Source organism: Chaetodon trifascialis, chromosome 15 (assembly GCF_039877785.1).
Source record: "Chaetodon trifascialis isolate fChaTrf1 chromosome 15, fChaTrf1.hap1, whole genome shotgun sequence".
Classification (NCBI taxonomy): Eukaryota; Metazoa; Chordata; class Actinopteri; order Chaetodontiformes; family Chaetodontidae; genus Chaetodon; species Chaetodon trifascialis.
Window position 1 is genome coordinate 15,297,319 of NC_092070.1, and position 26,700 is coordinate 15,324,018.

The following is a 26,700-nucleotide window of genomic DNA, read 5'->3' on the forward strand; positions in this document are numbered from 1 at the left end:
ATACAATGGAGCAAACAAATAAAACTGTGTTTGTTTACAGTGTACGGTACAAATAAAATGCCAGCTCACTCGATGAGATGTGTATTTTTACACATACAAGCATCCACAACATTAAAACAGCATAACTGAGCCTGCAATAACCAGTCACATTATTCAAAGATGATTTCATTTGCTATATTATGGTCAGAAAATATTAATATCACTATGAAATCACTATTTGATAACCAGCACATACAAACACAGACGTCAGTTATCATATTTGGGTTAAAAGTACAGTATAATTGACAACTTCAAGCTCATCACACAAGATTTCAGGCGACACAGAGCTCCACATTACAAATACAGAGACTCACACTAAGAAACCTAAGTGATGCAAACACAAAACTTTGTTATCACCAACCTTCTCCAGCTTTTCAAAATGCTCCCGCAGGAACTTCATAGGACGCTCAGGCTTAGCGATGCAGAGGTTCACAATGCACTCTTTGAGGATCTGCTGGATGTTGTGCTTCTGCACAAAAATTTCACAGCCCTTCAAACTCTCGTCTTCTTCCAGAGTGGAGGAGGAGGTGGCCATCTTATCTTTTATCTCTGTGGCAGTGGGAGAAAACAGGGTGGACCATGAGAGGAGGGGAGGGAAAGCAGAGTAGAGAAGGGGGTAGAGCAGGGTAGTGGGGGTTGAGGAAAACAGAAATGAGGAGCAAAATGCAGTGCACACAGCATGATAAGACGACAGTATGATAGAGAATGGAGGAGCAATGGATCGTGGGAAGGAGGTGAGTGAACATTTCACAGCCTGCTGCTTAAGTTTCCTGTCAAGGACCTCGTGACATGAACTGCTGTCAGTGCCCAAAACAGACAGTGTATGATGGTGGTGATTGTTGCAAGAGGATATTACCTTTCTGAGTTGAACAATATAAACAATTCTATAAATGGCTGTAATAAAGTTAGTGGCACATGGGTTATAGGATTGGGCAATATGATGATATAAACCATCCAAAAATATAAAATTCTGGGTTGTTTAATTAGCTAGTTTAGCCCAAAATAGAGAATCCTGTCTGGTCATTTTATCTATAAACAATTCCTAAGATTTTAACAACAACATATTCATTAACCAGGATCCCTGGACAAATGTGCACACCTTTCACAGTATTCAGCACACTTAATAAGAGTACACACCTCATGCACAAATGATGCATTACTGCATCTGATGCATGACCATGTAGCCCCTTACTATGTTCCTTTGTGGATGAAGATGACTGAACATGGACGTGTTGCAAACTGGTACTTTAATCGAAATAATGTTATTTGTGAAAATAAACACTTTAGGAGGTGGAGGCAAGGCAAATTATATAGCACTGTATGACAACTGACAACAGCTATGATTATGTCAGACTACAGTCATGTCAAATAACAGCAGTGTGTCTCTAGCAAGCCAGGAAGCTGAGCAGGTGTAGCTAACTGTTAACCACCCTGTATCACTTCCTCAAAGGCAAATCACTTCTAAGATATGGCTTTTTACAACATAATACACCAATATCACTTATGACTTAAGGATATGGCATCTACCGAGTGCAGTTTCTTCACAGCAAATAACAAAGCAGTGCCCACATATAGCAGTTTGGCCATGTATACTGTTGAGCTAGTGATGAAACTCAGCACCTGTGCAGTTGCATTCAATAGACAGCTAACCCAGCTAGCTTGGCTAACCTTACAATGACAACCAAACCACAACGAAGGGGAAATACTGCGACGTAAACGCTATAATGGGCCTGGTCTAAACCCTCATTTTGTGTTTATAAAAATACGGTCTAGTCGGTGCTCTCGCTGGTGTCCCTACCGTTGTTTTTGGAGGATGCTCAGTGAGAAAACACCTCGCCGTTGGTGGGAGATTGGTGAGGTGCCGTTTGTCAGACGGGATGCTGCCGTTGCTCTGCCTCTCTGCTACCTCGGCTCGCTCTGCGTCAGTCCCGATGACGTCAATCTGTCATCTTCTCGACCGCAGCGGCGCTCTCTCTCGAGGCCAGCAGCAGCGAGCACGCGCCAGCCCGTTTGCAGGTAAAAGAAAATGTTTAAAGGAAACATCCACCCTTAACAGAGATGAGGGAGCTAGGTCGTGTTTCAGTAATATTGAACAAGAAGGTTTCATTTGTGGATATGGTGGGAGACTGTATGCGTAATTTAAAAGATAGAGAGAAAAATCCTAAAACTGACATGTTTGACGCTGGGCAATAGACGAAATACGTCACGAAATACGCCAGATTCATGAATTTAAGCCCTCCAACTGACGCCACAAAGGTCAGACCAAGCATTACAAGAATACTCTTGAAAAACATTTGTTCTCTGTTTCTACAATTTACTTCCCAATATGGAAGTCTAAATGTTGTTTCAAAGCTTCTCAGCACTATCAGGAACAAAACAAAATAAAATATCATGTTTATTTTTTTGGAAATGTAGAATCAAAATCCATCAAGGTCACTAAAATCTAACCTAGAGTTTTATAAAACTAGATTTAGAGTCTCAGTAATGCAGGATCTGCCTTAAGGAATATCTTGCTTTAGTGGTTCATATTACCCGAATTTGGGGGATAATGTATTTAATCAAATAATCATAAACAACACACTGGAAAATTTGTCCCCCAGGGGTCTGAAACACTTTCCCACTTTACCTAGTTGTTTTTTAGATGTCACAGAGGATAAGACTTTCTGAGAAGTCACTGGAATCATCTTCTAATTGTGTCTATGTTCTATTCTGTTTAAAAAACATACTTTTTCGTAATTTTCTCATTCTAATTAGGAAAGGTGAAACAGTTCGTTTCGTATTTTTAGTGTCGTGACATCACTTTTTTGCTTCAGTACTGTCAGCACAAATGGGGACGTTCAGAGGAGGGAGCTTGATGCAAGAGGTAAGACTGTGAATGTGAATAAAGTTCGAGAGTTTGAATCGGAAGCTGCCGTAAAGCAGGCGTTTGTTTGTCGTGCGGCTGGGAGTTGCCATAACGACAGTCAAGATGGCAGCGATGGAGACTGGCGATCAGCATGCTGCCTCTGAAGTTTTGAGAGGACTCGCCCGACATTTAAACTGTCTAAACGAAGACAACAAATCGACAAGAAAGAGAGCTCTTGAGCTAATCAAGAGGGAGACTGTGGATAAAGGACTTCCCAGCAGCGTCTTACAGGAGGTTTTCTCTGCCCTCCTCAAGCCGCTCCTCAAATGTCTCTCAGACCCGATGGAAAGATGCAGAGAAACCGCCATAACGACAATAACAGAGTTTATTCGTTGTGTCCCTAAGCCGGAGGAGTCGCTGCCTTATCTCATGCCCTGTCTGGCTCAGAGGCTCGGGGAGAAAGAGATCCTGGAGCCGGCGGAGGAGCTTCGGCTGTCGGCCGTGGAGATGTTGACTCTGACGTTGGAGGTGTGCGGGAAACATTTAGCGCCGTATCTGAACGAAATGATGAACATATTGCAGAGAACCATCGTCGACCCTTTCCCAGATGTTAAAAGAGAAAGCTGCAAGTGCACCGTGAATTTGGCAAAGTGTGTACCAGGTTCGTCAAGAGTCGTTTGTTGCTGATGTCTGTTGCCATGGTTTCGGGGCACGCAGAAAAGCTCGTTCTTCCTTTAACGTCACTACGTAGCTGCCTGGTCTAAATCTGCAGTTACATGAAGTGGTTAAGATAAGTCATAAGGTTGTGTCATTTCAGCGCATCACAAAGGTATTGTTTTTGTCCTGAAACATTAGAATTACTTGTTATTAATGTCCCAAAATTTGTAAACTTACTTGCCTTCCGTCACCTGTCTCAACTAGGGCTGCCACTAATTAATATTATCGTGTCAGAGGACACGCTCTCAGTGCAGGGCTGTGATTCAGCCTTTAAAACTACAAAAATTCAGCAGTATCCAAGGATGTATCCAATCTGTATCAATACTGATATTATATCAATGCTATCACCCAGCTCTATGTGACTGAGTTGAATAGACTAAAGTGTATTTCACCTGTTTCTCTTCAGAGCACTTTCACATGCAGGCTGAGAGTCTGGTCAAGCCGCTTATGCAGACGATTTCTCACCAGCACTCCCGGGTGCGAGTGTCCGTCATCGAAGCCACCGGGGCTGTCATTCAGCATGGCACTGGGAAAAACATGGATGACGTGGTCTCTCACCTGGCGCAGAGACTGTTCGATGACTCGCCACAGGTTCAGTTTAAAGCACTGTCCGACCTCCCACTGTGTGTCATTACATGTACTGCATATTAAGTTATTCCAGGGCCTACGTTTGTCCTCAAAACCCAAGTGTTTCGTCTTTGCTGCTTTTTCTATCTTGCTCTCTTTTGTTCCAGGTGAGAAAAGCTGTGACTGCAGCTGTTGGAAATTGGCTCCTTCACATGAGAGACAGATACTCTTATTTCCACAAACTCATCCCACTCTTGCTGAGCAGCATCAGTGATGAGATCCCAGAAATAAGGTAAAAGTGTCAAGGTCTTTATGTTAATACTTTGCAAATATCTCACGGGGGAGTTCAATGTTAAAAGAAAACGTAACAAAAAAAATGTCTTCAACTTATATGTGAAATATAGTGCATACTATTGTAATACTAATGTCATTCTTCTCTAGACTTCTAGCAGCTGATTTATGGAAGCAGGTAGGAGCCCAGTGGGAGAAGGAGAATGAGGAAGACATCAAGGACAAGATGGACTTTCTCCTCACACCGCCTCCCTTCTACCCACCAGGAGGTCAGTCACAGTTGGTATGATTTATTCTGACCCATCTGGGTCAGCTCCAAGATAAAGTTGTTAATATGCTGTGTGAGTTGGTGGTATCAATGCTATCTGCTTCAATTTTAATTTCAGCCAAAGAAATGTGTTGTCCTCCATTTCATTCATGAATTGTATGGCAAACGCATTTATGTAGTGATTTTTTCCAAAGTGCTTTACAACTCTCATTCATTCCTTCACACACTGATGGCAGCAAGACACTCCTCTAACCATGCTTCGTCACAGCTGCCACAACATTTATACATCATTCCACATACCCCAGTTTATTTTCTAATTGCTAGCCAATTGTATGACACTAAGAGAAAACTAGTTAAAGTGATTGTCTGGTTTTAAAGTATTTTAAGTGCAAGCTGGAAGCAGAGTGGCTTTAAAATGTAATCTCCTAACCTGAGCAACACACACAAATTCTACAAAATTCAAGTATTTTTCTGTCTGTTTAGGATCAACAGGAGAGCTTACAGAGTGCAGGATGAGGTGGTAGCATTGAGAGATAAAATTACTACAGCCACCCACAGCTCTTATCAGCATCCATTGTTGCTATTTTTCAATAAAGTGTGGAAGAAACTATGTTGAACCTGGGTGATGGCAGGTTTAGACAGTCTAGACGGACCTGATGTTTTGCTGGTGAAATAAACTTGGCAGGATCTAGCTTCAGGTCAGACTTTCTTACATTCTGTAAGATTATCTCATTGTCATATCTTATTGAAGGATTAATTCGGGTGAAATCCAAGCAGTTTCCAGGTGAATTGGCTTCCCCGATCTCTCCCCGTGCCTAATAAAATCCTTGCCGCGTTGGTCAAATGCAGATGTAAATTTTGAATGTGAATGTAATCAAAGCACATTGAATCATCTCTCTTCAGGACATCTGTCTGAGGTTATAACATTCAGTCAGAATGATGATGTGTGTGACAGCTTGGTTTTCAGGGCACATACTGGCTTGGAACGATAAGTGTCTGCCTTGGGGCCCTGAATGAGGGTGAACCTGAACATGGTCACCATGGCTTGCCTTTATGGCCTGACTAAGTGTGTGCGTGCATGCGTGCGTGCGTGCACACATGCATGCATGTCAGGGGTTACAGTTCCTATACTTAGCATCTTGCTTGAAGTTCCTATACATGTTCCACAGCTACACGTGACAATGTGGATGAAAACGGGCTCTGCTTGGGGACAGGAAAGGAAAGGAAGAGGCTCTCTCTCTCTCTCTCTCTCTCTCTCTGTCTCTTTGTCTTTCTTTTTCTTGCCATCGTAAATCTGCTGGGCCTCCCAGTGTGAAGAGGTCACTGTCAGACAGTGAAAGATGACCAGAAAGGGGGCTTGTTTTGTCTTGTCCTGTTGTGTTTCTCTGATTTATTTTTGTATTCCTTTAGTCCTCTCTTCCTCTCTCATTAGTGTGTCGATAGGAGAAGGAGAATAAGGTGGGGCAGAGAAAGCAGGGGGCGTGCTGGATTTGAAATGTAGAGGGAAATGTATTTAAGAATGTCTTTCACTTGTTCTGACAAGTTCCTTGTGAGTAAATCTTAATTGTAAGGAGTTCAAGGTATAAATGTGATGAGTTGGAGCCCTAGTGAACAGACATTTGAAAACCTGTGAATCAGTGATATTTTTTGTTTCATGTATGTTGTTTTTTAGCTTTTAAATAGTTTAACATAAAGATACAAAATTCCACACAAGAAAAATAAATATGCAGTTTGACCTTTCATAAACAAGGTGCAACATGATTGCTTGCTCTCTCTCTATCTATAGGTTATTCAGATGTCTTTAATGAAAATCAACAACTTGACAATCTCTTGGAGATTGTTCATAGTCATTTTGGGAAGCAAAGTAGTTCACTGACTGAAGGAGATATAGGCAGGGTGAGAGAAAATGAGTTTCTGAACATCACAAACTGACATCTCACAGTAGAAGAGCATGCAAAGGCTAATGTTCTTCATTTTCCCCTCCAGTGGAGCGTCCAGGACTGGGCTGCAGAGAGCTTGTGGTCAGAAACCTGGGCAGGCTGGTGCCGGCCATTACCCATGACATGACCGACTGGCTGATGCCCACACGGGTCAGGACCTCTCAGCTGCTGTCTGTGCTGCTGCTCCACACTGAGGACCACAGTACCCAGCACCTGCAGCCTCTCCTGGCCACCCTCTACCGGGCCTGCACCGACACAGAGAGAGACGTGGTCAGCAACGTGAGTCCCAGAGTGCTTAGTCATTGGATTAGCAGGATGTGGTCATACCGTATTTGCTTTTTTTGGATCAGGTGTGGCATTTAGTGAAGCTCTGCCTGAACACGGACACAGTAGAATTTGTTTTGTTTCAGTTATTATCAGACAAAATCATTTAAGGACACATCTGGTGAGCTTTCAGTCGGCATTTTTAGTGGCTGTCCTCAGTGTAGACTGGACCGAGCATGGCTCAAGGACTTGGGATGCACCTGTTTGCATAAGAGGATTGTGTAGATCTTTGATGTGTGGCAGATTTAAAAAGGACTTCCTGTTGTTCTCATCCTCCTTCACACTCCCTCACACCTCCATGTCTCTCTCCACTCTCTTCCCCTCTCTCTGCACACACATCTAGTGCATGGCAGCTGCTAAACTGTTGGGGACCTTTGTCCCTCCTGTGGTCTTCCTCAAGCTGCTGCTGGATCATGTGACATCCCCCTCCTCTTCCTCTCACCCCTGGGCCCCTCTCATGGTGCTGGCTGCGGTGTTGGGAGGCTGCCCCAAACCCCTCCTTAAACCACATCTCGAACAGATCACCGACACTCTGGCCCGGCCCGACGTCTGCCAGGAATATCAACAGGTCAGCAGAGAGATGCTTGGATTTGGTTGTGGTTCACCTGTTTTTAACTTATTTACCTGAGACTAACTGCCAGTAATGCCATCTACACGGCTCACACCCTGGACAACCACATCCTTCTGTTGTTGTTAACAGCTTCGGTGTAGTAGCAGCACCTGTGATGTTTTCCTGTGGAAGGGGAAAGAGCATCTTGTTTGAATTAAAACATTCAAGTCAGACTTGTTTTAATGACACGTTTGCCAGGTTTCCTCTGCCCTCATAGGCTGCCATGTCTTGATTTTTCCTCCCTGATCTGTGTGCACCAGCTGTTTTTCTTTTCCAGTCTTGTTAGGTGATGTTGGCAAGGTCATAGAAGGTCATTGTCTACTCTCCATGTGTACCTTAAAGCTCTTTTTTTGGCAGTTACAGTGCAGCAGTCATACTGTACGTATGTTTCTTGCCTAATTTGTCCCGTATGGAAATAGGGCTGTGATAAGAAGCCACATCTCTTGAAAGGGCTTCAGTTGAAGAGTCTTCAAGAGTTTTCAATAGCACTACTGTACACGGAGAGTGCACTGGCTTGGCTGTTGAGTAATTCTCTAAAATGCTGACCCTGCTAAAGTGACAGTCCGGCCACGAGGTATTTTTCAAATATAACATTTCAAGTCTCTGATCAAAACGACTCCGGCTCACACGCAACTGTGAAATGTGCTCCCACAGTGCTCCAAGTATCTTTATTTTTTTACATAGCAGAGATGATAAAAAATGCCCTTTGAGTTTCCCTGCAAACAACAGTCTGCCAGTGGAAAAATCCCATCGGGTCCGGAGCAGACTCTTCCCCGCTTCCTTTTTGTTCCTCTTGAACCAAATATGTTTCCCTTTCAGAATCAAAATAACGGTTGTCTGGCAGAGAGCTATTTTCTGATCCTGCCGCACTACTGACTCACCTATACCCATGACCCCATCCCCCTCCCTGTGAGGCCTGCAAGAATTTCCTCCCTGGGATAATAATAACAAAAATCCACTAATTTCACGTGACCCCTGCATGGCGACTCTGACCCCTCTGCGCAGACAAGGCAGTGCATAGCCTTTGTTTTTTTTTGTGTGGCCATGTGTAAGGTCTCAGCAACAGACTGCGGTTCAGCTACACCGTTAAAAGAATCACTGAAATTTCAAAGCCTGCCTGGTCAAGGCCAGTGATAAATGGGGAGGAAAGCTGACCCCCTTCTGTCCTCCCCTGTCGTTATCCGGCAGGGGTCAACCACAGAGAAGACTAACAGGACGGGATGGTCACTCATTGCTGCACAGATGGAGGCAGACCTCTGCTTCCTCTGTCTGTTTCTCCATCTATCTCCCCCTGTCATTCTCTCTGTCTCTGTTTCTGAGGGCAAAGCATAGAGCATTGTCATTCAAGAGCTCACCCAGACAAAGCACCTGCAGCATTCTTCGACAACAGGCAGGGTTCATAGCAGGGAGCAGGGCCAGATCACTGTGTAGCTGTAAATAACACCAGTGGAGACGGGAGCACCTGCATCCCTCTTTCTCTTTGTGCTGAAATCCTGACCCAGAATACTTACCGCGCAGTTTCTCAATCCAAAGTGTTGGTAAGCCCTTAGATTCTTCATATGGGACTGATTTACTTGTATTTGATGATGGTTTCATTACCTGCAGACACAACAAAGACAAACAGCAGCCTCGTATTTTATTTGACTTTTTAAAAATAAGAACTTCAAAGATATGTGTGTTTGCATCCAACTTGAGAGAGTTATGTGCCACAGGAACCAAAGGCAGAGAGAAAGAAAAAGTAAAGTTTGACTTGGACAAAATGAAGCCTGTTAAGAAATGAAATATAAATAATCTTCAAAGTGAACAGAGGCAAGGGGAACTGCAGGGCCCCATGGGGAGTTGGGGGAACATGCTGAAGATTTGGAAACTGATATATGATACTTCTGCACGACTTAACCTCGCCGACTCTTTCATGTCCCTGTTTTCTTTTCTTTATTTCGGTGGGGGAAAGAGACAGCTTACAAAAATAAATGACAGATGCTCGGCGAAAAGTAAAAATATTGGTCATAAAACTGAAGATGATGTCAAGGCTTTGAGGGAAAATGAAAGGCGAGCCAGTGGTTAGAGAAGCCACCGTATTCTGAGGTACCTTGTGTAGTTTATACGGGGTGTTTGCTAATGAATCACACACGGGTTTCTTTTTAAGGGGTATTCCACTGAGATTAACAAATCCCCACCATCACACACACACACACACACACACACACACACACACACACACCTTACACAGCTGAATGTCGCTGTGTTGTGGTTTGCCATGGTGACAGAGGCATTTTAACATCTGCAGGGCTGGAGTAAATTGGTAAAGACAGTTCCAACAGAGAGGAAGAAAGGCATATTTTTACAGGGGGCCTGACAGTGAATTAGCAGACATATTTACAACCAGGCTTGCTATCAGTGAATTTGCCATTTTGGTGACACCCAAAGGAACAGATCAGCAGGAGAACGTCTTGTCTCTGCATGGAGAGACTTCTGCACTTGTGCCACACAAGCGTGCTGCGTACATTAGTGTCTCCTGCATGCCTGCACTTTGTCATAAACGACAGCTGCATACCGCTCACTTCTCCACTGAACGACAGATGAAGAGAGGAGAAGAAAGGCAGGGTAGCGAACTGTACCTGAGTGCAAAGGGTCGGCCGCCCATTCACCGCCAGTATTTGTTTTCCTGTTGCCATGGCGGCATCAGTAGCTGTTGGGGGGGTGGGCTCCCCACTAGATAGGAATCCATCGACTGGTATGGCTCCTTGAAGTGGAGTCGTGTGTGCATGTGTGTGTGTGTGTGTAATTGAGGTATCCAGAGGTGGACAGATGCATACACACTGTGCAACGAGGCCCCTGGAGCGTGCCCAGGCCAACGAAACCAGGTGTATCTCACCTGGCTCCAGGTGTCCACCTAGTCATTACACCGCACCACTTTTTCCGCTCTCCCTCTTTCTCTCCCTCGGCCGGCCCTAATGGTTGTTTTCTGGGCATGTGTAATATGTGTGTCTGTGTATGTGTTAGCTAATGTGTGTGTCTGCCACTGTCTGTCACGTTATTTGCACTACTGATTTCCTGGAGCTCCTGCAGTGTTCATGTGCCAACAAATGGCTTGGGCACAGGCAGGGATTTCCCAAATCAATGCTCGAACAAGCGTGCACAGTGCAGTGGGTTAGCTGTAAGTGTTTTTGAGTCTCGTCAGCTGAAGAAATGAGGGCAAGTTGTGGTTGTTCAGGGCTGCATGGAAGTTTAGTTTAGCCTCAGACTGCCTCTGGAAAATGTGTTTACACTCTTAACTAACACCCTGGACTCAATGTGCATATAACAAGCCTTTTTCCAGTGTGTGCTCAACACTCTATTGCAAAATAACATTTGCTCATGTGTCTCGCAGACTGGAAGTCCTTTAGCCCTCTGTCCTCCTCACAAGCCCTGGCCTCTTTCTTAATGCTCTGAGCATCTTTACTTGGCTTAACACTTGTTTTCTTTCCAGATTAATGCCAGGCGATAGTTGAACAAATTTGTGAAAAGATAGTGTGCCCCCTAGTGATAGAGCTCTGGTATTTGTCAGTCGAGTTCAGTAGGGGAGTTTTGAGCGATGGAGGTTGCATCGAGTATTTCTTGCTCACACACACTCGAGTCCCCCCTCATCACCAGACCAGAGCAAACACCTGGAGGGCACTTTTCCCGCTCTCAACCCTCCATGTACAAAAACACACACTTTCTCCCTCTTGCTCACACACACCAACACCTTCCATTTCCCCCCTTAATCCCCGTCCTCCCTCATTCGGCCCTAATGACAGGCTGCAAGGAAACAGGAAAAGAGGCCATGATCCCAGTGATGGCAGAGAAATTAGCCTGAGCTGCAAGTCTTTGTCTAAACATGAGCTCACCACGACACCGGCTGACAAGTGACAGCAATCTCACACACACACACACACACACACACACACACACACACACACACACACACACACACACACACACTGGTCTGGAGGTGGAAAATTCTCATTCAGAGTTATTGTGTCCTGTCGATCACTCGGTTGTTTTTTGTGAAAGAAGAGATGGGTTCTGTGTAGTTACATGTGATGAGGAGGCAGTTTTTTGGTTAAAAATGAACACTTGAGTTACTTGATGGTGTGATGCGAACAGAAAGTGAAGAAGGACTGAGAGCGGGACAGAAGAAGATTCATCAGTAGACAGGGCAAACATTCAAGGCGAATCCCTCTCGCAGGGCTCACATCTGCTCTAAAGACAAGACAGTGTTCTACTACTTCTCCCTCTTTCTCAGGTTCTGTACTTGGAGCAGTTGTTGGCCTGCGTGGACGTGCTGCTGCGTCAGTGTGAGTCAGACTGTGGCTCAGTCAGCCTGCAGCTGCTGCAGGTGCTGGTCACTGTCCAGAGCCTCTCCACCGAGCCACATCTCAGCGAAAAGGTGAGAAAACACAAGTATGAAGATGAAATCCCAGATATGTGCATCCTCTCTGCAGCTCCGCCTTTACTTTGCTCCACTTGGGCAAACTAGCACATCACCTCACCTGTGAAATGCTTCAAGTTCTGCTTCTTCTTCTTTTTTTTTTTTTACCTTTTTCGCCCTTCAATTTTAGTTTTTCCATCCTTTTTTATTGGAAAGGTAAGCAGTTTTTATGAAGCAAGAGAGCTATTTGAGGTATGCGAGCATTTGTACAAGTTCAAAGTGGGCATGGCCAACAGTATAATTACCCACTTAGCCAGGGGAGCTGAAATTGCACCTTTGGAGTGGAACTTTAAATCCAGTCCTGGGTGAAAGGAGGCGAGGGAAAGGTGGTGATAAAGAGAGACAGACAGAAATAGAGAAGGAAAAAAACAAATGGGGAAAGATGAGTTGTGTTTCTTAGCAGGTTTGTGTCATCGGCCAAAAGCCCCGTTTGTGGCTCCCTGACGCCTCCTCAGGTCACAACAGCTAAATGATGTGCAAGCAGCACGCTTCCATGTTGTGGTCATCGTCCAAATGCAAAGGGACAAACAGGATCAGTGACAAGCCAACAGTGTCTGAGGCCAGAGTGTCGCCTAACTGCTCGTCGCCGTAGGAGGCTAATGACAGGGAGAGGAGCGGGAAGGAATTGGCGCTGATGCTTACCAGACACCACACGGGCCACCAGTGTGTGTGTGTGCGCGCACGTGTATGTGTGTGTGTGTGTGTGTGTGTGTGTGTGTGTGTGTGTGTGTGTGTGTGTGTGTGTGTTTACGTCTGTCTGCATCGGCGTATGTGTCCAGACTTGGAGCAGTGTTAGAGAATAGATGAGAAGGAATGGATTAAGAAGCAGAGAGGGAGGGTGAGAATGGCCTCCAGCATTCCCGGACCCAGAGGAAAAGCTTTACTTGTTTTCCCAGAAAAGGGGCACGTCTTTCCCATCAGCGGACAGCTCAGGGTTGTCTCGATCTCTTCTGAAGGGGCCGATCCGTGACTCAGACATTGTCTCTGTCCCTGTCCATCCCTGAGGGACTATGAAGGGAGCTACGAAGTGCCCCTAAGGTCAATTCCCCTGAACTAAAGAGTCAGCTAATTATTTACTCTCCTATCTCTCTTTCCTGCCCTTTCCTCCCAGCACAGCTTTATTGGTGTGTGTCTTTCTGTCAGTTCCTGTGCCTTTGTGACATCCTGAGTATCTGTCGGGGTTTTTCTTTCTAAGTGGTTTTATGTGTAAGACCTTGTCATGTCTGCAGTGTTGTTCTTCCCATGGTTTCACGTGTTGTGTGACAAGAAAAAATGACAAGAAAACAGCTGTACTTGTTGAACTTGAGCACAATACCCTCTGCTCTGTTATCACTTTTTCTCATCGGCTCTTCCACTTCTCCAACCCAATCTTCGCTCTCTCTTTGTGAAATCTTTTTGGACTGGATTGTTAAATACAGATTGCATGCTAAACATGCGTTGACATCATTTTGTTCCCTCTCTTTCCCCAGGCCTTGGAGAGTGCACAGATCTTGTGTAAGGTACAGGGCCTGGACTCAGTGAGGGAACTCTATAGACTACATATGGGCCAGCTGCTGGACTGGCTGTCTGCCTCTGTCAACACCTGGTGCAGCTACTCCCCGCAGAGACTCCAACTGCATATCATAGTGATGCAATCAGGTGAGAAGTCAATGCACAAGACATTGCCAAATTACAAAGCAGGTGCTGAAGTTTGCACGTATGGAGATCCAATAATGGTCAAGGAAACACAGTAAGGTTTTGAGCAGTTGGCCCCTCAGATGATCTGAACATGCTCTTTAGGTCCATTTCACCCCAGTATGGTATGTTTTATTAAACATTACTTCATGCTGTGGTTCATTAAACTGTTTGTTCCTCAGCTTCTTCAGACACATGCGTCAAGCTGTTTGTCCTGTTCCCACATGATCCGTCATCGAGGCGGCGCATCAAAACCAGCAGCTGTCAAAGCAGCAACACAGACTCTCCCTTGTACAAAGGTTTCGAATAGTTTATTGGAATTATTTGGAGTCGGCCATTTTCTAGTCCCTGCGCTCCGAGTCCCACACTGCTTCTGAGAGCTAGGCAGGCATCTAAAGTTAGATGTGTGTGTGTGTGTGTGTGTGTGTGTGTGTGTGTGTGTGTGTGTGTGTGTGTGTGTGTGTGTGTGTGTGTCGCTGGCGGTCAGAGCAATTGTCAGCACCTCTTGATAGATAGGAAAGGCTGTCAAATGACCAACTGTTTAAGGTTAAAATCTATATAATTTATTGCTTGACGCCCCAATGGATGCGTACTGTTCCATTATTTTTGTCCAATGAATGCCCATTAGGGACCCTCACTCAGAAACATGGTGGAATACATTTCTATTATATTCCATGACCCAAGCAGAGAGGCTCAGAGACACCCACACAGAAAAAGACTGTCGTTCGCACCAGTTGGCTTACTGACTTAGGTAAATCCCTGTCTTTCCCTCCGCATGTCAGTCAGTCAGTGCGTCTCTGACTTGTCCAGCGGGGTTAGTCTGTGTGTGTGTGTGTGTGTGTGTGTGTGTGTGTGTGTGTGTGTGTGTGTGTGTGTGTGTGTGTGTGTGTGTGTGTGTGTGTGTGTGTGTGTGTGTGTGTGTGTGTGTGTGTTTGCTTTAGCGGGTTAAAAAGTTGTGACCCTGTCTTTGGTGCTGAGACTTCACTTTACCCCCCTCTGTACCGTATAATCCTCCATCATCAGCACCTCCGTGTGCCACACTTTCATCTCCATCTCTTTCTACCTCCCTCCCCTCTCTTTGTCATTGACTGGGCAGCTGGGTACCCCTCTAATCCCCTCCCCAACACACACACAGATTCTCGCACACACTCCCACGGCTAACTGACCAGTCCATTCTAAGTCCACTCACTGATCCTTGTGCAGGTCACTACATCAAACAGCACCACAGCAGCCTGCTCTTGACCTTCCCCTGGATCAAGGCTACTTTGAAGCTCTGTGTGTGTGCATCTGTCTGTGTGTGTGTGTGTGTGTGTGTGTGTGTGTGTGTGTGTGTGTGTGTATTTTTTTATCTGCTCATGTTGAATGCTGCGCTAAGCTTCCCTAGGTTTCATTCTTACAGATGTGCTCTTTGGTCTATTAACAGGACCCAAGGACTTTATTGCAGGCAGCCGAACAGACAGCATGTGGCTGCTATGTTTGATGTGTACATGATTCAGGGAAACACTGAACAATTGACGGTAGTTAATTTGACAACTGAGAATTGGTCATTTCGCTTGCTCATCAGCTCTTCGCACACTCCATCTGTGTTTGTTGGAGACAGGAACAATTATTGCCCTCTCATATCCTCCTGACAGGCTTTTGTTGCTCAGCTGGCATGAAAATGTCTCGATTAGTGTAGTGAAATTTCCTTTCGCTTGTTATATCCGTAGTCGGTGTGCGGCGACCTGCAGTTAAATGACACACCCTTTGATTCACACATTCCCGTTGGATGAAATAGGTCTCTGTACCTCTGTTTTCCCATATCTCTTCATGACGCTGGCCGCCACCCTCGGGCAGTCTCAGGATTTCCTCTGTCTCCTCTCATGTCTGTACAATTCAGAGTCCACGCAGGGCATGGACACTTATCACTCACTGCACATGCACGCACACAAACACACACACAGATTACTATATATAGCTCTGTAAACATGCAGTCAGACTGGTGGCGGGTGTGTGTGTGTAACTGGGAATACTTGCACTGTGAGTTTCTCATTTTTCCTGTAATAGACTCTTGCATAGAAACACTCACACAAAGACGTGTTTTATGTCTCATTTCCTCTGAGCTCTGTGTCACTGTCTCACCAATCCACTGAGGTCTCAATAACTCGAGCCCTCGGGTCAGTGCTAAGCATAAAAAAGTCTTAAGCGCTGGCCTTTTCTTGTTTGCCATTTGCAGTTAGTCCTGACAAAGAAGAATTAAGAAAATGCATAAATGAAAGTGTGTCCGCTCTGAAAATGTTTTTAAGGATAGGTTTAGAGTTTAGTGGTTAGGCTGAAAATGAGTGGGTACAGAATGAATGTAAGTCATTTTGACTGTTGACCCAGCAATATGGTGTACTTAAGAAGACTTCAAACAAAGAACCCAAGTCTAAGCACTGCTGAAGTGACACAAGGAACCATGGCTGCATTGTGTTGCTTTGAACACGGTTTCAATCACAGCATTATCGTATTGCAACATAACATCTAAATATCCCCTTTTCTCACCATATTTGCTGCCTATATTTGCATCGGAAATTGTCCAATAAGGGCACAAAATGGAAAAAAAGATTCATATAAAAAATGAATAGTAATAGTAATAGTAAGTGTGTGTGTGTGTGTGTGTGTGTGTGTGTGTGTGTGTGTGTGTGTGTGTGTGTGTGTGTGTGTGTTATAGGTCCAGTGATTGGGGAGTTTGTGAGCCAGTTGATGCCCCTGCTTCACTGCTCCCTCCAGCCAGACAAAGACCCAGAGATGAGGATGAGCATCTTCACAATGCTTGCTAAGTTGCTACTGGATGCACCAAACACACTGGATTCCCAGGGGTGAGAGGGACATGCACACATACTACACACACAAAGAGAGAGAGAGCAAGTTATCTTATGAAACAAACTGAAGAAAGATTTGTTTTGGGTTCCTGTTAAAGAGAAGGTAAGCTTCAGGTCACTTTTCCACAGTTTCGTCAATGCATAATGTTACATTTAGCGTGGAACTCTGCCAGTTTTATGGGTCCGTCTAGTCTGAGTTTTCCAAGTCATGATGATTAGCACATCTCACATTCTTAGACTTTGCCTCACATTAATCATATGAATTAGTTCCCCGCCCACAACGGACCATGATTAGAAACACACAGAAACACAATAGTGTATTTCCATGAGGTCATTATAACCCCGTCACCTTTGTTGGGACTTGCAGTTGGTTCAGGTAGGGTCATGTGACAGATGATAGGGGTTTATTCCAGGTGTGATACAGTTTATCATACTTCAGAAATGATAAACCCCATTGCAGAACATACTCTCGCTGATACTCCCAGAGAGGCCAACTCAAATTAGTCGGTCACTTCTGAGCATGCGGGCTCCTCAGTGATTTAATAACCCCATTGAATGGTTATTAACTGATGAATGAGGAGGGACAGGAGGGTGTCTGACAGCCAGAGAGGAGCTCCTGTTGGTGGGTTACTCCTCTCTGCAGCGCCCACTCACCCTCCTCTTCGAGCCCTCAGCTGTACAGACTTCAGCCTGGGCTCAGAGCTCTAATCTGAGGGAATGCATTAAGCCTGAGGCCCTCTCCAGGTCCCAGCAATCATAGCAGCTGCTGCTGTCCATCAGACAGGCAAACCTCATCCATGGGGTTGCCATGGAGAAGGTGTTTCCATTGGTAAATATGAGGGATAGACTTAAGATGTGGAAGGTACCTGTGGCATGAGCCTGGCAGCGGTGTAAGGAACACAAGATGAAATGATATCCTATATCAGAAAGTGCCACCTTTTGCCAAAAACATGGAAATTGGAACTTTGCTTTTATCAGATTATTTTATCCATAAATGTGCACATTAGACAAAAGACACCTCTGTCTCTGCCACACTCCCGGTGCAGCCACCTGTGCTGCTTCTCTCGTTCCTCTGCCGTATCTCCAGGTAATCACAGGAGCATCAGGAGACAGAAATCATGTTACACCTTCAAAAGGTTTCAAAACCAAATGCTTCACTTGCAGTATGTGGGGCCGTGTGGTCTGCCATAATATTTCCATTCATGCTCATCTTATCCCTCCATTCATGATTTATGGCCAGATCTTTGCTCAGCAGATTGTAGCCCACACACACACGCTATATGTCATCAAGAGGACAATGATAGTCATAGAGAAAACCTCTTCTCTTTGTTCTACAACCAAAATGACATAATGACAGCTCCAGCATAGAGCAAGCAGAAAGGGAAAGTAAGCTTGTGTACATTTAAGTGCCTTTCATCCCCACACACACACGAACACACACAATGTTTTGTTTCATGTGGAATTGTGTGCTGTGATTAAAAAGCTGAATGTGAAATATAAGTAGAAGGTGATGTGTGAGAAATGAGAGCTCATCCCCCTTTTTTTTCCCTGGTTGTGGCAGGCCGAAATCATGCGCCGCTTCCAAAGGGGATGCAAAAGGCATCTGTCTTTAGTCTTAATGTCAGCTTTCAAGACATAATACGAGGGAAAAATGCTGTTGGGGTGAGATCTTCCTCTTATTCTGAGTGTGGTTTCCCATGTGTCAGAGATTTTCTAGATTCTACAAATGTTCTTGTTTAATGTCAGTAACTTGAAACAGGACAACACGATGTATCAAAAATGACCCTGACATATTCTGGAAAAGATTGCACCGTGTGGATGTTTTCCAAAAATCAGTTTATATCACAATATGGCAAATAGGGCTAAACGATCGAATCGAAATCTTTTTGAAGTCGCAATTTGACCATGTGCAATATCCATATCTCAGGAGCTCCAGTTTTTTGCTAAAGGTAAAATAACATAGCAATAACACCAAGATATACCATCATAAACAAAGTGTTGTGGTGCTCCAGAGATGCCTCACCCTACAAATCACATTCTCCAGACCGAAGCAACATACATATAAATCACATCATCATCATTTTAATATGTTTTTCAGTTAAAATGAAGTGAAAAATGAGCATTTCCACTAAAGTCATGACTCATATTGCAATTGCAATATGTGTCAAAATAATGGTAGCATGATTTTTTTTGTGCAGCGTTGTGCTGTGAGAGAGGCTGTTATTCGCTGTGCAGCTGCCTTATGACCACTGAGGAAACTTAGACACCTCCACTGTGTGTACAGTCAGAATTCCCTGGCAATTTGTGTGAGTCTGCACAGTAATAAGAGTGAAAGCTGAAGTCCCGCTCTTCTCTTCTTTGGACATCATCCCTGTCATGTGGAAATGTGTCTTTCCATCTCCTGGCATCATTCATGATGAGCTTTCAACACCTGTCAAGACGAGGAGACTGAGCTAACACACGAGCAGCAGCGCCCTGGCTGTTTGAGTGGCACACAGGCTCCCCCTACTGGCACTGAAGCATGACAGCACTCTTCATCAAACATCATGACTAAGTTTATTGTGACACCAGCTGAACAGCCAGAGGCCACAGAGGCAGAGCTGGGCAGACTTGGGTAATGTTTGAGAGGATGTCAGAGGGCCGAAGCCAGCGTGGAAAAGCAAGCGAGAAGGGAAAGGAGGACACCCAGATGTTAGACTCCTCGCCTCCTGCTTCTCCCCATCCCCACCCCACCACTTCCGCCTTAGAACAAGTGTGGGAAAATGACCGCATTATAGCCATTGTGTTGCAGTCGCATTCCCAACAGCCAGCATCATGCATTTGTCCAAACTGGGCACTATTGCCCGCCGTTCTTTAAAACATGCAAATATAAATAGCCTCTTACTTTCTTTTGACTCTCTGCCCCCTTCCAGGCATTTCCGCGATGAGTCGGAGAAATTCCTGTGCGACGTCCTGCTTCCCAACCTGGTGTGGCATGCGGGCCGTACTGCTGCTGCCGTCCGCACCTCAGCCCTCAGCTGCCTGCTGGCCCTGCTGCATGGAGGGGCCATCACACCTGGACAGGTACAGGCGTGCAGACACACACACATATGCTACAGAGGTGACATCTGCGAATCCATCTGCCTGCGCAAAGGCAGGTATGACACACATTGGTTACATCTACTTCCACCTGTGCAAAGGGACTCATAAGCATTGGAAGCGAACACCGGATATGAGAGGACTCCTGATCTCCACTCTGCAGAAACACTTCTTATTGACTCAGCTGTAAAGGAAAAGATGTGGTAGTGCATTCTTTTAACCCACCAGGAGTTGACATTCACTTCAAATCCTCTGTTTTGTCCATTTCACATCAAAATAGACGGTCCCACTTGGCCATTTAGGAAAATATATCGTCCGCCATCTTTCTCTCCTTGGCTGAAAGAGTTGGCCACGTCAGGTAGCAGGTGTACGTGGGGGCAAGCGGGTTCACATACCTTTGTCCCAAAGGAACAATGCCTCCACTGTTCCGGGTCCTTGTTATAGGTAGGAACTATCACCGGGACATGTCCTTGCACCTGCCTGTTGGAGCATGTGCCCAGTTCCAGCCTGTGTGCTCACACGCACATCTGGCTGTGTTTGCCCTCGCGTGTGCAGAGTGACCAGTTGAAACCGGCTCACACACCTCTTCCATTCACACGTCTTTAACTACAAGGCAAAGCAAACAGCTGGGGGACAATGTGGGTGTGGGTGTGTGGGTGTAGGTGTGCGATCAAACTTTTACTATCTAATGGCGCCCAACCATCCTCACAAGAGTAAACCTGGAAAAGTGGTGACTAAATAGGACCGTGTTACTCTCCTGAGGTTCAAAAGTAGGTGACAGTTGAGATGAAACAAACAACATGTCCTGACGGGTAAAACAACAGAAGGTTATGTGTGTGTTTCCACGTGCAAATGAAACAGCCTTTCATTTAGAAGGACATTGTTTCCTCTCGACTCCCTGTGAAAACAATTAGCAGCTCCAGTTACACTTGGCACCCTCAGATTGTCACTGATGTAATGCCGGATCACTGCTCTGCCAAATTTTCCTCCTCTTTTTGTCTCCTTCCCTCCCTCTCCCCGCGCTCCTTACTTTTTTTTTTTTTTTAACTGTTACTCCTGCACGGTTTCGATAGCAAACAGACGACGTGACAGAGGTTTTAGCCATCACCTCTTGGCTTGTGGCTCGGTGTGCTCAGCCTCACCTTGTTTGTCCATTTCCTCTGTTTCTCATCTGTTGGTGTGATCGGCCTTCACTGAACTTCTGAAGTCGGGCTCCCTGCCCGTGTGTCTGTACAAACTGATCCAGACCTAATGTGAATCTGTCATGCTTCAGGTGATATTTCACCATATTCACCATTCACATAAAACTACAGGCAATTGTGTCCATGGGCAGACTTTGACCTTGTCATCGAACATGTACTTCCTGTGTGCAGATGCTGTGTCTGGAGGAGAAGCTGTGTCCTCTCTTGTTGTCGGCTCTAGAAGAAGACTCTCAGATGAGCAGACTGTTAGCTTGTCGTTCTCTGTCCACCGTACTCAGGCTCATAGGGACCAGCCTGCACCCTGAGGCCCTCAACAAGATCTACCCCGGTAAATGACCAACACTCACACGCAAGCTAATGCACTGCCGTCAATTACGTATCCAACATAATCAAAGAATAGTGGCTATTGGGAGAATATTTACTTCATTTGTAATGTCTGCTCTTACTGAAAATAGACGTTGTCAAGTGTCCTCTCCTAACCCACTCAACAGCAAAATTGACAGGGGAACTTTTGTCTTCTAGTCCTGTGAAGCACTGTTTTACACGTGGATGTCTTTTCTCCACAGAGCTGCTGAAGCGTCTGGACGACAGCAGCGAGGAAGTGCACAGCGTCGCCCTTCAGGCCCTCGGGCTGTGGCTGTCCAGCCTGACCAAAGACTACAACCCCGAGCTGGGCGCTCCTCATCTGCAGCTCCTCTTCCAGCAGCTCCTCCTGCACCTGGACGACCCTGACAGCTCGGTGCAGGACCAAGTGCTCGGTGAGACTGGGTGGGGTGTTTGAGCCTGCAGCCTCAGAGATAAGATAAGATAAGATAAGATAAGACTTTATTGATGAAGATGGAGTGTCGATAGCCTGTTTATGGTGAGGGCTCAGGAAGATATGCGGTGTTAATGATCTCGATCATCTGCTAAACACATTCAGCTGATAGTACAGCGAAATGATTTTCAACAGCTTTGTATCATGACAGCATGTTAAACTTCCCTCCATGATTCCTGCACCCAGAGCTCCCCGCTCATTTGTCAGCAAGTCTGACACATGGTGGACTTTTGCCTGTAGGAGAGAGGTCTATCTGTGGCTGTGCAGACTACACAACACACCCACTTTACTCGCACACTTTACTAAACGACACCCCGCTGAGATCACTTTCTGGGTCAACATACTTATTTTAACTCAAACCATGATCTTTTCCTGAACCTAACCGGTGCCTAAAGCTAGCCAAATTGCTTCTGTTTGGAGGGTGTGTCATCTAATGCACACGTTTTGTTTTACCATGGACCCACACATAGACGTACTTGGTCTACAGGGCTGTTATTCGAACATGTACACAAAGAGTGCAGAAGTCAGATTGAGAAAGAGAGCCGCCTCTCTCTCTTGAATTGAGAAACTCAGATCAAAAATATCTAGTCAGCACTGATCAAATGAGTCTGTTACTGCATTCCCTTTTTCCTGCCTCAAAAAGCTGCGACGCTGTACGTCATCCACCTGCAAGAGCGTTTAATGGTCTGCGCATCCTGGTTTTTGTTGTTTTTCTAGCAAAACGGAACACCACAGATATCTGTCTTCTCTGGTCATGTAGCTCCAGTTCATACTGCGTAGACAGTTCTATGTAATATTTCTATAAAGACGATGGTGATGGTGAATGTGAGGTGACGATGAAAGCAGAGTTTAGCCGAGATGATCTGCAGACCAGCCTGCTGCGTCCCAGACACTCGCAGATGGATGAGAGGAATTATGGGGGTATCCTCTATCAAACACTAGATTATTGCCTGGCACGCTGCCAGCAGATTCCCCTCTGTCCTTTATTTCAAACACTCTCTATTATCCTTCTTTTCCACACAATTCGTCAATTTTCAAGCAATTCCCCCCCTGCTAAAGGTTGGGCCGGACATGACCCTCAAGCGTGAAACACAAGATCCAGATATGGATAAGCACCCACCTGAGAGAGACACTTCACAGGTTGATATGTAAGCTCTAATATGTGTATAACTCCCCCTGCCAGTACACCTGGGGTACACTGGACTCTCTGTGTCTCTCCTAATGGTTACCACATGGGCACCCCTTCCCCTTACCACCTTTCCACATCTGTCCTCACACCCATCCTGCTTAATCCCTCCACCTTTTATCTGCCCATCTAACTTCATCCTCCCATACCCAGCATTTTCTGTGACAGCTTGTAGCCTCACAGGCGGCTGTGTTTTATTCATGTCTCAGTGGAAAGTCTGAGTGGCCTCTCCCTGAATTGTGTAACAGAGGCTCAGCTCCTCTGGACTTTCACTCTCTCCCACTCTCATGGATGTTAGCTGTCATTACTTCTGACAGGACACAGGTGAGCGCTGATGCTTTAGCCAGCGACGAGAGGCCTCGCCGCGGGATCTCTCATCTTCATATGACTAGACGTAGAGGGAGAGAGGGGGGAAAAAAGGAGAAGGCATTCACACACTCACCAGATGCAGCAATAGCTTCCATACCATGAATTCTACCCCTGCAAGACGGCTTTTGAAAGCCTTCCAAGGACAAAAAGCATTTTTGCTGTTGCCATTGGTTATTGATTGTCTGTAACATTGCATGCAGAAGGCAGAACACATGTAAATCAACTTCATGAACCATCTTTCACCCACATAATGTACAAACTGTACAGACAGTGGGACGGGATGTCTGTATTTACTGTAGTTCAGATTTCTCTTTGAAAACTATTCAGTAATTCTGTATGTTCCAGAGTAAACACGAGAGGAGAATTTCATTGCTGTCTCAACCTGTACTGGATGTGCTCTGACGATGAGTTCAGCCCAAAACTGGTACAAGTGAATGCATAAGTTGTTCTCAACAAATCCCATAAAAAGACCTAAACCAACACTGAATTGATCTTCCTAACAAGTGTCATCTGGTGCCTGATGCCCAATCTATCTTATTAGACCTTCACTGTCATCCAGACAGTATCAAATCAACATAAATGAATTAAACATTATGGTGAACATGAGCTCTGTAGTGTATTTTCAGTCAATCCCACGTACACCGCCACACTGCTTTACTCCCCAAATTCACAGCTTGTAATAGAAATGCACTATTTACTCTTTATGAAACTATATATTTGTGTCCCGTTTTTCAAAGATTTACATATGTAGTAGCAACGAATGCATTCGGGCCTGGGCGCCACAGAAAGGCAGGGGAACTGAGAGATGCATTGTTGGTTTTCATCTTTTCGTGGGGTCGTGTGCAATAACAAAAATGTCGGATATTGCCAGCCTTTAACATAACTGGCTGTTACCAGGCTGACATACGGTGTACCTTAGTCATCAGTCATAATTGTTTAAGTTTTAGGGAAGTAATGGATAGAATTGATGCGTCTTATCAATATGAGGAAATGTTGGTAATGCTTCACTAATGAGAGAGGTGCACACTAATTGTTTATCAGCCTCAGAGAGCGTGTGAGCACATCTACCCCATAAAGTGTAAAAGTACAAAGAATGAGTCATTGTGCAGAGGCCAGTCCTTCAAAGCATGATCTCCATGAAGTACAGTAGACTCGAAGACGGCTCGGAGTCTCTTTGTGAAATGAGATGACCTCACATCTTGCTGAGTGATCGTCTGTATCTGACAGCAGCCATAACCGCCTGCGCCGCAAATGTGGAAGCATTCTTCGCTCCCATGCACGGCTGTTTGAAGCTTTCTTTTTTTCCCTCCCTGCTCCCTTTCTTCTTCTTCTATCTCTCTTTGTTCCTTTTAATAGTTGATCCCATTCTTATGCTTCTTGGATTTCAAACGCATATCTGTGAAGTGGCTTGATGTCTGCAGCATGTCTTGACAGCATGATGGACAACGCCACCACCCCTCTTCCTCCCCTCTCCCACTCTTCCAGTCCTCCACCCTGATAATCCCCCCATCCTGGCTGCACGGCTGCTACCTGCTCAATCACACAGACTGTCGGCCCGGGTGTAACTCACTTCTCACAAGTCATCATTGTTCTCCGTTTAATTCAAAGTCCCACCTCCGTCCCAGCTGAGTACACCGTGCACAAAAGCTAAAAATCCCCTCGATCTCCTTGAAGAACAAAGGCAGGTATCAGATGATGAGTTTACATGAGCTAACTCATCCAGAGTGACGGCATGTCACCACTGGAGCGGCGCTTTTGCATTGTGGTTTCCGCAGCATTTACCCACTGACAGCATTTCAAGTAATTCAATATACCTCTGAAAATCAGCAAAAGATGTGGGAACTGTGGGAGGAAAAGGTCTGAACGGAGAAATATCGCCTCCCGGTGGAAGGAAAGGGCACTGGCACATACAGCGTGTGAGCTGCAGAGCTGGTGGAGTGCAATTCATCGCTGCCATCTGCTGGCGTCATGACTGCATTTTGACTGTTACAGAGAACATATCAGGATAGAGGATCTATCCGCCTGCGTTGGAAGCACCACTAGATGGGCCTGAATATGAATGAACTAGTTTTTGCTGTGCATTTGAGTTTTCGTTTTCTACATGTTTCATGCAGAGAAATGAACCTGAGTGATTGTCAAAACCAGCATAGAGGAAGAATAAGACAGGCAATCAAAGCAGGCATAATTACACCATTAGTCCCTCTGACACACTGAAGATCACATGCTTTGATACTTACAGACTTAAGGTTTTAAGTCTCAAAGGAAGAAACTCGAATGAATAGTTCAGCATTTTGAGAAATAAGCTTATAAGCTGGAGAGTTCGATGAGAAGATCAACACCACTCTCACATCTGTGCAGCTACAGCTAATGTAGCTTAGTATAAAGACTGGAAACGGGGAAACAGATAGCTGGGTTAGCTTATTAACATGTTTGTCCAGTTTGTTTAATCCATACAAAAACTGGTGTGTAAAAGTAGCTTGTTATAGTTCGATAAGGACTTTCCTGGAGTTTTATCATCATCCTGATGTTGCAAGGCAACCAGGGGAGACCTCAGGTAGCTACCGCTCCCAGTCCAGCTAAGATAAGCTAACAGGTAGCTTCATATTCATATGTTTGTCCCAGAATGTCAAATTGTTCCTTTAAGTCAAACTGTTGAATATAGAACACTCAGAAACAGTCTGTGTTGAGTAGTTGAGTATTTTTATTTGAGCCCTGTGTCATCCCATATCCTGAGTGCTGACTCCTGCCTGCTTTGTGTCTTTGGGGTTGTGTGTGTGTGTGTGTGTGTGTGTGTGTGTGTGTGTGTGTGTGTGTGTGTGTGTGTGTGTGTGTGTGTGTGTCTCCAGAGGTCCTGAAGAAAGGCAGCACGGTCCAGCCGGCACTTCTGAAGAGAGAGGTGGAGGCAGTGAGAGACAAGCAGCGGAGTCCTCTGTACTGCGACCGGCTGCTCCACCACATCAGCTCACTGCACACCGAGGCTGCAGCAGAGTCCTGAGTGACGTGAAGTTTGTGCCTCCATTCAAAGAACTTTCTCACCTTCAACTGTACCTGATGAACACCCTTCAAAAGCATATGGGCAATAAGACATCGGGCATTTTTCTCTGAAGGACTCGCTCTCCTTAAAATGAAACTGTCTTTTGTAGCCGCGTGCCTTAAGTTCAGTGCAGGTTTGATCCTCTTGTGGGTGATTGTATGACTGATTCTTTATTTTTAGGTGACCTTTTCAGTATGCCTTTTCGTTCCTTTTTACTGTGTTCTTTTGGTTCTGATGTTTGTTTTTAATGATGCACTGTGGTTGTGTTCAGCTGTTTTGATGATACATTCCTGCACTCCCGTCTCCAGAAGGTGCTGAGACTGAGGAGCTTCAGATTTTTTGTCTTCAAAATGAAAGCAGAACAAAAAAAAAAAAGAAAAACTATTGAGATGTGTAAATACAAATCACATTAAAATAAACCTGAATCTTTTAATATGAAACCT

The 26,700-nt window shown here is 45.2% G+C and overlaps 2 protein-coding genes across 2 annotated transcripts in view; one reads left to right on the forward strand and one right to left on the reverse strand.

Annotated features, from left to right (window-relative positions):
- The window catches only part of prkar1b (protein kinase, cAMP-dependent, regulatory, type I, beta), a 62,903-nt gene extending 60,846 nt beyond the window's left edge, over positions 1-2,057 (reverse strand). Inside the window, exons 1-2 of the mRNA XM_070980933.1 lie at positions 1,838-2,057; positions 401-588 (exon numbers count right to left, since the gene is read on the reverse strand). Of these exons, the coding sequence (XP_070837034.1) occupies positions 401-574 (174 nt within the window). The 5' untranslated portion in view covers positions 575-588; positions 1,838-2,057. The remainder of the gene's footprint in view (positions 1-400; positions 589-1,837) is intronic.
- A 943-nt stretch (positions 2,058-3,000) lies between these two features.
- On the forward strand, positions 3,001-26,694 carry LOC139344045 (dynein axonemal assembly factor 5-like). The gene is made up of 13 exons (XM_070981960.1): positions 3,001-3,545; positions 4,008-4,192; positions 4,336-4,460; positions 4,610-4,728; positions 6,714-6,946; positions 7,335-7,559; positions 11,869-12,012; positions 13,524-13,692; positions 16,421-16,568; positions 19,484-19,634; positions 21,023-21,179; positions 21,418-21,609; positions 26,070-26,694. Exons 1-13 carry the CDS (start codon positions 3,008-3,010, stop codon positions 26,216-26,218), a joined length of 2,535 nt encoding a protein of 844 aa, XP_070838061.1. The 5' UTR covers positions 3,001-3,007; the 3' UTR covers positions 26,219-26,694.
- The last annotated feature ends 6 nt before the right edge of the window (positions 26,695-26,700 follow it).